The sequence below is a fragment of the Hippoglossus hippoglossus genome, chromosome 6 (genome assembly GCF_009819705.1).
Source record: "Hippoglossus hippoglossus isolate fHipHip1 chromosome 6, fHipHip1.pri, whole genome shotgun sequence".
Classification (NCBI taxonomy): Eukaryota; Metazoa; Chordata; class Actinopteri; order Pleuronectiformes; family Pleuronectidae; genus Hippoglossus; species Hippoglossus hippoglossus.
In genome coordinates, this window is record NC_047156.1 from 4388524 (window position 1) to 4399987 (window position 11464).

The window sequence follows — 11464 nt, forward strand, 5'->3', positions numbered from 1 at the left end:
TAGTACACAGTACAACATAGTACGCAGTCACAGGGTAGGTGGATGGAGATGACTTCTTTGGCACAGGTATGATGGTGGAGGTTTTGAAACATCTGGGGAGGGAGGGAGTTCAGTATCTTGCCCATTGGAACTTCAGCCTGGGATCGAACCGCCGACCTTCTGGTTAGAGGATGACCGCTCTGCTGGAATGACAGAGGGATGATTTCGGTCAGAGGAGGGAGAACAGGAGGACACGGTGCTGAATGGTCGAGGCGAGGATGGAGGAGGAAAACAAAATGTACATGTCGGGGAGTCGGTGTTTAAAATGTGTTCATTTCTATCATGAAGTTTTAGTTTTTTATGCATTTTTTATCTTTATACCTAACACAAACATTTTAATAATAATAAATTAGGGCTGCTTCTAAACGTCTCAGTCGTTCACTTAGATGTTTAATGTCGGTGTTAATGTAATAATTTGTATATATATTTATTTTTTAAGTGTTGAAAAATCATTGATTCGAGTCCCAGTCGCTGGTTTGCTGTTCTAGTTTTAATTATAAGGTTTTAATTGATTTTCATTATTAAAGCTATGGAAGAGAATCTGTGGAATTTTCAGAGCTGGTTTTTATTTAGTCTTTTATTCTGGTAAAGAAGCAAAAAGTTGGTAAACCGAGGTGGTGAGAATAGAAGTCAAATCAATGTGAAGCAAATTTAATGTCTACACCAGTTATTTTGAATAGGTTAGTGGAAACTCTCACATACTGTGTTTAAACATTATATTCACATTTACCTGAAGAAGTAAGAAGAGAGAATAGAGGGAAAGCGTTTTTAATAACTTATATAATTTAATAAGTTATATAATACTGTACATTTAACTGCTTTGTTATATTTCAATAGAACCTTTGTCACCTGAGGATTATTGGTGGAAAAGCACTATGTGAATTTACTCAATTTTAAGGTACTTTTACTTTCCTTCTCTATTTTATGTTTCTGCTCCTTAACAATACTCCACTCTGCTGATTCACCACCTGTAACCCTGAAGTGATATAAACATAAATGCATCAACAATAAAAAACAATAATCCAGTGAGACATTCTGATAAATGTATTATTTTTATTTCTTTTGTAAATAAGAAACGAGCAAAAACATCTTGTGCTTATAGGTTTTTGTAATTTAACACACTCACCCAATGTAATTTGAGAAATCCTGATCTCTTGCAGACGAAGACGCTTTAAATATAAATTTAAGATACTCGCTGTTTTTCTGCACACAAACAACTTTTACACGCGCCACACAGTGTCCAGTGCGTGTGTGTGTGTGTGTGTGTAATGAGGTGGAGACAGTTGTCCATTACTTCCTGAGCTGATGGCTCCTCGCAGCAGTGCCCCCACAGCTGGAAGAGAAGAGGAGGAAGAGGAAGAAGAGACACACTCAGATGAACCCTCTGTGTGTTTGTATGTGTTTGTCTCAAATTATTACAGAAAAACACAGTGAACTTAAATCTATGGCACAAATAAAAACCTTACATGGATAACAAATAGCAGGAACACTGATTGTAATAGATAGAAATTGACACGTTTCTTCAGGAAGCTTATTACAGGGACCTCACTTTTAAAAACCTTGTCCTGCCAGTGAAATGTTTAATTCAAAACACAACACATTTCTGTTAAACGTAGTGTAGCAGTGTATTTCTGTGGGTGAGGACTGTGCAGATGAAACTCTCTCCTTGTGCTGCATGGAAAGAAGAGCAGGAGTGTGGCGCCATCTAGAGTTTAAAAGCTACAGTTTCATCCTTTCTCATCCGGCCAGTGGGCATTCCTGCACTTTATCCTGCAAACTCTCAATCTGCTTCTTCTGGTGTGTTTGACAGAATAAGCTTCAGGCTTTCAGTACTTGCTACGTGGCACGTTTCCACAGCTCGGGGGGGGGAGAGAATAACTGGTTTGTCAAGGTCACCTGATCAACCTGAAGGAAACTGTTGTCACATCTAGATTCCAGTGGGACGGTGTGGGTGTGCACAGACGAGACTCGATCACCATGACTCCCTGACTCCTGCACACTCTACCTTTCCTGATTGATCTGGAAACGCCTTGTGAATTTATGTGATATATAAACAGGCATCAGATATTTTACACTCCTTAAAATCGGCCCCCCCAAACAATCCACATTGGTTGGGCTCTAATAATAACTATCCAGTGTTATTTCTAAAAGAAAAACCACACAATTATTCAAACGTGTTTCTCTTCCTCCTGAAAACCTGTTAAACCTCGACACTGACACACAAGGAAAACATCACAAACACTCCACAGTTGTTGAACATTTACACTTTATATTGTTTTTATAAAAAAAAAGAAAAGAAAGAGAATACAGGATTTGAAAATTATCTACAAAACTGGACAAAATGTTGAGCAGTTTAAAAGAAAAGTTGTTTTCCCCCCCCTCACAGATCTCTGCTCTCTGTTGTGTAAGCGATGATCTTTCACACTCTGATGGTTCAAACTAAACGTGGGCGGTTTCCCAACACGGGTTCACGGCCCTGGAGAGAAATCTTCCACACGCACAGAGGATGTGTCACCGGCAGAGTAACAAACAGACGTGTGTTGAGTACGAGCTGGGATTCAGTTCACAAGCGCCGCACAATGATTATTCACAACTCCAAAAAATCTGAAAATGCTACACACTCGAGCAATGAGACAAAAATAAATAAAACTAATCAACAGCACAAAGACAGAAATAAAGTGTTAAACTGATGTTAAGGAGTTAAGTCGTTAGTTTTTCCCAATTATTAGAACAAGCAAAGATCAATATGATAATCTCAACTAATTTAAACAGAAACATTTAACTGAAGAGCTGATGAACAATGAATGAAAAACCGTTTTAATCCTTTTAGTCAACAGAATTAGGTTCCTACTGCAGAGAAAGGATATTTGTTCACTCGGTTTTTGCATAAATTAATGACAAAGAAAATACACAAAGTTCGTCTTCCTTTATTTTATCCTGGCAAACATGTCCAGCTGCCTCTTTGCTTCCATGTAACAAAAACATCTGGGTTTTTTAAGCTGGTTTGACAAAACAAAGATTCCAAAAACTCCAGATATCAGAGGGAGCCTCCGCACTCAGCTCTGTGTTCTTTCTGCAACTTGAACAAAGCATCAAAGTAAAGAAAATACAACTGAAGGTAATAAATTAAAATATATGTTGATTTGTCGTGAAAGGTGCCATAAGAAGTATATGCAACTGTAGACTGGGAGCCATTCAACTTTTTTTCCATCTTGATGTCAAAAAATAAAGTTTGACAAAAATCCGAGGCAAGAACACAGCTTACAAACAAACACACGTTCAACTCCTTATTGGATTTCTCTCCTCGGGAGAATCCTTGAAATTTGAAGCACCATCTTGAAACACTGTTTACAACAGTGAACAACATATTTATATTCATAATTTACAGAACAAGTCAATGTCCCACTGCCATCATGTGACCACCAACAGCTTTAGCCTGTTTGTTTTTTATAAATATGAACCAGTTATCCAGGATTCTTTGTGCATCTGACAGTAAATGTTCACCCTGCGCAGGTCGTGACCGGGACCGACACCACAAAGGATAAAACGACCAACTGGAACATGATTATTTCAGGGTGGATTTAAGAGTTTGGGTTAGAGAAAAACAAGAATGACAGTGACGTTAGAACACTTTCATCATGTACATCATCTTCAGAATACTCCATGGTGTCCGCTGTCAATCCGTCCACAATAACAAGACGATGATGTCAGACATTAAATACCTTCTTTTCTACTTTTTCTCAAGGTCACAAGAGGAATCCTACGCAGAGGCCAGGAGTCTTCTTTTCTAGAGTTAGGTCAAATGAAAGACTGCTGGTAGTCTGCATGTGTAACACTGCATGTGTGTCTCTGTTCTTAGTGTCGGGGGCCACTCAGTCGTGGGAGAGGGGGACCTTATCAGAGAGAGGAGGGGAAAAGACAAAAGATATACATTAGATTAAAACTTTATTTGTTTATATCCAGTGTCCTGTTTCACTTCATCGTACCTACTGTAAACAAGAACGTATAATAACGAGGCTAAAGACAAAAGGTGGAGGAAGAAATCCTAAGTGACCCACCTGGAGAAGAGAGAAGTGGAGGACGGGCACTCTTTAGGGAGGGAGGGGGGCCTCGAATATTGTGAGAGCCCCTGGGACCTGGGTGAAATAAAGGAGGATGGTGCAATAGGGGCCCTCGAGTCCCGGGGGGGCCATTGAAGAGGTTGTGCTGGAGTGGAGGGCCTCGTAGAGATGGACCAGGAAGCCCATGTAAGGACAGAAGCGGTGGAGGTTTGGTTTTGGGATATGAACCTTAAAAAAAAGAGAGAATTTATTTTAAAGTTATTGTACATGGTGCATAATAAATAATAAGAGCTTTTCGATTCAAGATTGTGGGCTTTTAAATCCCAGTTTCAGAATCGTTACACCCCTTTACACATGAAAGAAAATGCATTAAAACCAGGGTAGGTCCGGTGCTTTCCAAAAGAGCAAGATCTAAAAATGGCTTCTATATCTACAAGTGGCTTCCACGTGACTGATATTTATTGTTATTTTGGAAATGTGAATGTTCCGGTTGGCTGGTCTAACCTGGTGAAGGCAGGAGAGGTGGGCGTGGAGGAGGGGAGTGGTCCATCATGGGCCCGTCTCCAGGCTGAGGCTGAGGGGGTCCAGGCGGCGTGGGGAGCAGAGGCGGTGGTTTCCCCAGTCCTGGAGGTAACATGCTCCCTTTCTCCCCCTCGTTGTTGGAGGCTGGAAAGAAAAAAAGAGGAGATAAAAAAAAATAAAAACAGGCAGAGAGGATGTGACCCAAAAGCCAGAACAGGAAAAGATAAAGAGTTTAAAGGTGCCGTCGGTTAAACTGACTCGGCACCAGGCTCTTCCAGAGACTTCGCTGTAATCACCTTGGATGTGCTCCTGTCGAGACCTGACGTACTCTGAGATGGTTTCCAGCTCCTCGGGGTAGAGATGCACCCCCTCAGCTAACAGCGTGAGGAGCGTGCGTGTATCGGTGGGAACACTGTGGCGCTCCATCTTCTCTCGATCTAGAAAATCATCCAGCAGCTGCGACGCCTGTGCTGCTATGTCGGCAGGGTCCCTCGGTGGGCGCTCTTTGACGAGTCCCCGGCTGTGCTCGGCTGAAACAAACTCCATGGCCTGGTCTTTGGGCATGTTGCGATGGACTGAGGGGGAAATGAGGGGGTTAGTTGTGAGGTGGCAGTCGACTGAAGGGGGAGAAAGAGTGGAAATAAGACAAATCTAAATCCGTAGATGTAGCAGAATAACCAGCGGCGTTCTTACGGGTCACTCAGTTCATTCTGAAATGCATTCTGTTTGATGTGATCGGCGAATGGATCTAATGAATTGGTGCTTTGGTGGTTACTTCTGAAAAGGTACTTTTGAATGTGTGTTTTTGATGATTGGAAGGAGAAGGTGAGAAGGGGCATGCAAGTTGTGTTAAGATGAACATTTATCAGTGACTTTAATCTTTGTTCAATGACTGGTCATGTTTTTTTTCTCAACAGTAAATAGCCTTATTATATCTGCCTTAGCTCACACATTCAGTGATTACATTTTTGTTTGAGTAAACCCGACGAAAACATATTAAGTTCATCTACTTTGTTTTCAGTGTAGCATCTTTATATAGTTTTGATGTTGTTTTATATGATGCATATTTTTTATTTGTATTATGTTGGTGCACGGTGTGAGTTGAAAATATCAGTTTGTGTGAATTAGGCATTGCACTGCATGTTTTAGACTTTATTCAGTTTTGTTGGTTATGTAATGTTCTCTAATGAACTGAGGTACAGTGTTGTGTACACACCATGGACTGTTTATAAAGATGGTCGACATGGCAGCTCCCAAAATTGCAGCCAAATCATCCTGATGGCCCCCTGGTGGCTGGCTACAGTAAAGGGCCTAAACCCCGCCTCCTCCATGTTAAAGTTAGGACATGGACCAAATGATGGATTTATTACTTATTTGTTTAACAGCTGAGATCTACTCGCAATTGGTCAAGCGCATGTCTCACCATCGCCATCTTTATTCAACAGTCACTGGTAGAATACTGTGTGATTTGATTGACCTGAGCTGAAATTTAAATATTGAATACAAATGTCACAACAATTGAGTGCAGAATTGTAGTTGGTGTGTTTTGATAGTTGCATTTCTTGTTTTTATTTTGGTTGACAAAAGGTCTGTAGAAGATTTAGCGTTCAAAGAGGATGCAGAATAGACGTAAACCACATTCGAGCGCTGAGGCTGAGAGAGGGATGGAGGGTTGTTACTGAGGTGGTCTGGAAGGAGTACGAGGGGTACGGACTTACTTTTGAGGGAGTCTGAGAATATGATAACAGTGCAGGAGGACAGAGCTATGTTTGTCTGCTCCACCAGAATACATAACGGGGAGCCTTCTGCTCGGACGTCCTGCAGGGCCCGGGTCAGGCCCGTCTCCGCCTGAAGGTAGAGCATTTCCACTGACAGGCCACGCTCCTGCAAGCACTGGCTTAGCGATTTGGGGTAATCCCTTTGAGAGGAAGAGAAACACTTTGTTAACTTGACATTTCTATATTGACTGAACTGAACTGGCACGTGGAGAAACCTAAATTATATCAGTGAGGGAGCTTAGGGTGGCACTTGTATACATTTTTGTATTTCTCATGTCTTGAGTTAAGTGTTATAGTGTGTGTTAGGTTAAATATAAGTTAAAAGACCAATTATAATTCAGTGAAAATCATCTTAGCAGGCTACAACTGCCATGGCTTTAAACTTAGAGAGTTTGAGTGTGTTTTGTTATCATAAGTAGGTTTGAAATTAGTATTACTTTAAAACCTGAAAAATACCATTATCCTTTTCCCAGATTTGCAAACAGTCTTTTGGATTTATATCTTGTGAAATTAGCTTAAAACAACCCTAACAACTGCAGGTCCAAGCATAATAAGCCTTTAGAAAATAAAACAGCATGCACAGAAGTGTCATCTCTTGTTCTGGAGGGTTGATTATAGGTGTTTGACTATGAGATGTGTGCAGCTTCCACTGATGAACCTTAAAAAAACAACAGTATTTTAAAAACAGAAAGAACATTTGACTTTTGTATGTAGCATGTAAGTGTATGTAAAAAGCATTTATTTGTGTGATTCAAGTTTAATATGTACAGTGAATAAGGACATTTCAATGAGAGACTTCAGTGGACACAAGTGGGTGTTTGACAATGTGTGACAAACCCATTTGTAGTTTTAAAAGTGCATTAAAATGTTAGCATTGATATCATGTTTTTAATATGCAGAACTTAACAGAACCTTGGTTATGATGTTCATTTATTTGTGGATAGTGATTGACTTTTTACTGTTATACCATAGAGAAGGTTATAGAAAATCCTGAAAACACACTAGAACAACGTCCAGTTTTCATAGAGTTTACATGACATTTGTTATGTTTTTTGGTTTTTCATTACACTTTTGGTTTTGATGTGTGTGTAAATATGTAGTTGGCGTGAATGGCAAATAGAGATGTGTCCTTTCAAACCTGGAAAAGTAGGTAGATTCCCAAGTTAACTTGAGAATCATTCATTTTGTTAGATTGTAGGGGACCTTGATAAATATAATTTAACCCAACATAGAAAGCAAACTGGGATTGTCAACACTTTAAAACGGGGCTTTTCTCAACATGATTGATGGGTGAAGAGCTTGTGTACCAAAGAATAACTGGCAGTGCTGCTGTCAAATGCACAAATACACAGGATCAACTGGTTATGTTCAACAGTTCAATCTAAAAAAAAAATCCCTAACTTCTAACTGAGCTACAACTACACTGACAATATTCCTTTTTATGATTTGTAGATACTTGTAGAACTAGACCAGACAAACAAGATCTCAGTAGATTGGACCATGAACAAAACTAATACACCTAAATCAGCAGCAGAAGACCGGCAGCCAGAGGAGAATACTGAGATGTGTGGGAGCAAACTTAACCAAGTATAAAAGGCTTTATTGTTGAGTGTAACATGACAACTACACAACTCCTGACATTTAAAGATCGAGACGTGGGGTTTTATACATACACTGCATTCATAAGACTACTTTTTCACATTGTCTTGAGTTCCAGTAGACTTCCCCTCCTCAATCTACACTCAATACTCCATAACACTATAACCATGACAACGATCTAAATGAGATTAAGTTCAGGAGAAGGACAACCATCACTGCAACGCCCCACTGATCTGCAGCTTCATGGTAGAGTGGCTAGAAAAACACAGGAAAGCACCTGAAGAACTGTGTGAAACAAGATCCTCTGGTCTGAATTATACAAGATTAAACTGTTTGCTCTCAGTTATGAGCAGCACGTCTGATTCTTTATTACCAAGGCCTATCTCCTCACATTGCTCAGATCAGTCAGTCGGACAACTGTGCTCTTGGGAAAGTTTCATACAGGTGGGAAAAAGCCTTACCGGGGGGGGGCGGTCACTCTGAACAACAGAATCTGCTTGTGTTTTTTCTACACAAATGTTTGACCCTTTCAAAACAGTCAGTTAAATGACATCCATCAGTTTTGTCTCATTGGCTGGCAACAGGGTATAAACTCTCAAACCCTAAATGTAAAAGCTGCCAGAACTTCCACTGCTTATAGTTTTAAATGTTTTTTCCAAATACTCACAGGCACTGGTTGGTGACGGACATGACCACACAGTCGGGCGGCTTCCTCTCCTCCTGCACTTGTCTGTAGAACTTCTGGTACAGGGTTTTACGTCTGTCTGCTGGAGTGGAGTTCTCTGGTTTGGCTGAGAGTGTGAGAGCGGTGATAGAGTTGGGAAACAATAAAGAGGAGATAAAAAAAGAGAGACAGGGTGTTATTCAGGAAGAGAATTTATATTTTTGAATCATTTGCAACCAACAGTGCACCTATCCATGCAGTTTGATGCATTTTCACACGGATACATTTTGCAGGGATTTAAATTGTATTTCCATTGAGAACAATATCAAAGAAAACATCTCACCATTGGACTGATGCTTGAATCCCTCAAACTTTACACTTCCAGTGAAGTTTTGAATTTGCTCTCGTTCTTCATAGCTGAAAGAAAATAGGTGATTGATAAAACGTGGCATTACTAAATACTGATTTATTAGTTGTCATAACTGTTGCACATCCCACAATTACTGTTTGAAGTTCGTATAATGACACACACTGACATTTGAACAAAATATGTTATTAGCCTTGGGCTGGCCACACTACAGTGTTATGATGTCTCAGTATCAGAGATATTTTTTTCATTAATACGATGGTATTGAGTTAAATCTCCCTATAGAACAGATTCACACAGTTCACTTTCATTTACCTAACCAAAAAAGTTAACACTGTTAACACTGGAAACATATATTTGTAGAAAACTTTTTCAATGAAAACTGTCCACAGAGAAGTCAGGGGGGGAAAGTGAAAGTGGCAGAAGGTAATTTGTGTTCTTTTATTAATACAAAAAATAACAAATACAGCCAAATGTATAGAACTAGAATAAATAAAATAAAGATATTTTTACGCAAAATTTGAAAAGAAATGCACACCTTTTCTCTATTGTTTATTCAGTTAACATTTTCAAAAGTCTGTAAATCCTATGTCAACCAACAGATATATCAGTCAGGCTCTACTTTCTATAGTGTCACAGACAATCATTACTTATTATCAGCTCAGGGTTAAACTCTCTGACTGTGACCATGGCCTCATCAGATCATTGACTCCTGTTGTCTTTAACTAAGAAGGTGAACGATCAATTGATATATGTTCTTGTGCGATTACATAATGTGAAACCAAAGTTATGTGACACATTCTAGTTCAGATGTGACACCTTCTCGTCCTTCTATCTGATTGTCGACCACAGACTTAGTGAACATGTGCACCTCTACAGTGCAGCTGTCTCCTCAGCCCCTGTCTCTACTCTCTGTGCAGATTGATGCTGCACAGCGGTGGTTTGCAGTGAGTGGGAGCTGAAGCTGGTCTGAGCAGTGATGAGCTCGTACCTGTCCAGAACATCCTTCAGCTCATCGCCCCTCTCGTCTCCTCTGCCCGGGTAAGGGGCTCCTCTCCGAAACCGACGTTTCTGGGCACTGCATCGCAAAACGAAGCATTTTAACGACGGCTTTAAACAACAACACAACACTTTCTCCCTTGCAGCAGCGGAAGGAGAGTATAAATCGCTTGGTAAGAACAACAACTGTCTTGTGTTGTGGCTGCTACCAGCCATGCTAGCTGCTAATGCTACATCTGCAACACGGCTTACCTCCCGTTCGGGTTCGGTGGAGCCCGCCGCGAACCTGCGGATGATTTCGGCCAGGACGACATTTTAGATGAACTGTAACTTCGCCTACATGCGCCAAAAAAACACCTTTATACAGTGAGAGAGAAGGCGTGAGGTTTTCTCCAGGCGTTATTCCACCATTGCCTCCACTAGGAGGAGAAGAATGAGGAGGAGGAGGAAGAGGAGGAGTTCTTCTTCGGGCGGTCTACATGTGTAATACCGCCACCTGTCGGTCATGGATGTCAAGGGTGGAATTCAATTTGGGCAAATCTGAACTTTCTACAACTTTTACATCATTTCATTGATTTTAACTAATTTCCCTTTACCCACATTATATATATTATATATGAAAAATACCCGCATTATATATATTATACATCAAATATACCTACATTATATATAAGACATCACATATACCCACATTATATATATTAAACATCACATATACCTGCATTTTATATATTATACATCACATATACCCTCATTATATGTATTATGCATCACATATCTATATTTAAAAGGCTGAAACACCTGATGACGCTGAGGTACACAACTGAAGATATGTCCCGAACATCTGCTGACATCAACTGGTGGTGGGCATTAATTAGTGTAGTACAACATACAAATGATATTGTCCATCTTGTCCTATGTTCTAAAATGGGACAATACAATACAATACAACTGAAGCTATATCCCCAACATCTGCTGGTGGCCACTAACACCTGTTAACATCTACTGGTAGTTGGTAACTTAAATTGTGCAGAAGACCTTTAAAACGTACAAGGGATTTGAACAACTGTATTCTAAAATAAACATAATTGTGTTTAAAGAGTCAGGCCATCAGAATAGAAACGTTGAAGCATTTTTTTCAAGTTTGGCACAGGGTTGGTTATAGTTTATGGTTGGTTCCTCATTATCTTGTTGGGCACCCTGAAGACTAGCTAACGCACACATGGAACTCTGTGGTGAAGATATAAAAGGTGGGTAAAAATAAGTGCACAGTCATAAATGAAAATGTGAGATCAAAATTTAACTCATAATATTTGAATATTTGTGGCGCGTTCAGTGTGAAGGATAATTTTAAATTTGTTTATACAATATATCCACTCAGATACTCAACCATTACAGACAGTAACTCCTCAATTCATTTGTCAGTGCTTGTCTT

At 40.0% G+C, this 11464-nt stretch overlaps 1 protein-coding gene across 1 annotated transcript; it reads right to left on the bottom strand.

Moving 5' to 3' along the window:
- Positions 1-2837: 2837 nt before the first annotated feature.
- On the bottom strand, positions 2838-10479 carry si:ch211-216l23.2 (uncharacterized protein LOC565061 homolog). Its single transcript, XM_034588729.1, has 9 exons — positions 10282-10479; positions 10022-10108; positions 9007-9080; positions 8667-8790; positions 6341-6540; positions 4919-5197; positions 4605-4766; positions 4098-4328; positions 2838-3932 (listed from the first exon to the last, which is right to left on the bottom strand). Exons 1-9 carry the CDS (start codon positions 10341-10343, stop codon positions 3895-3897), a joined length of 1257 nt encoding a protein of 418 aa, XP_034444620.1. The 5' UTR covers positions 10344-10479; the 3' UTR covers positions 2838-3894.
- Positions 10480-11464: the final 985 nt, after the last annotated feature.

What these genes read in the sequence shown, in the direction of transcription:
- si:ch211-216l23.2 (XM_034588729.1), bottom strand. Translation starts at nt 10,343, where the DNA reads ATGTCGTCCTGGCCGAAATCATCCGCAGGTTCGCGGCGGGCTCCACCG. An exon ending in TCCGTCACCAACCAGTGCCT is followed by an intron (nt 6,541 to 8,666) that starts GTGAGTATTTGG and finishes TTCCTCTCAAAG; the next exon opens with GGATTACCCCAAATCGCTAA. An exon ending in ATTCTCAGACTCCCTCAAAA is followed by an intron (nt 5,198 to 6,340) that starts GTAAGTCCGTAC and finishes TTTCCCCCTCAG; the next exon opens with TCCATCGCAACATGCCCAAA.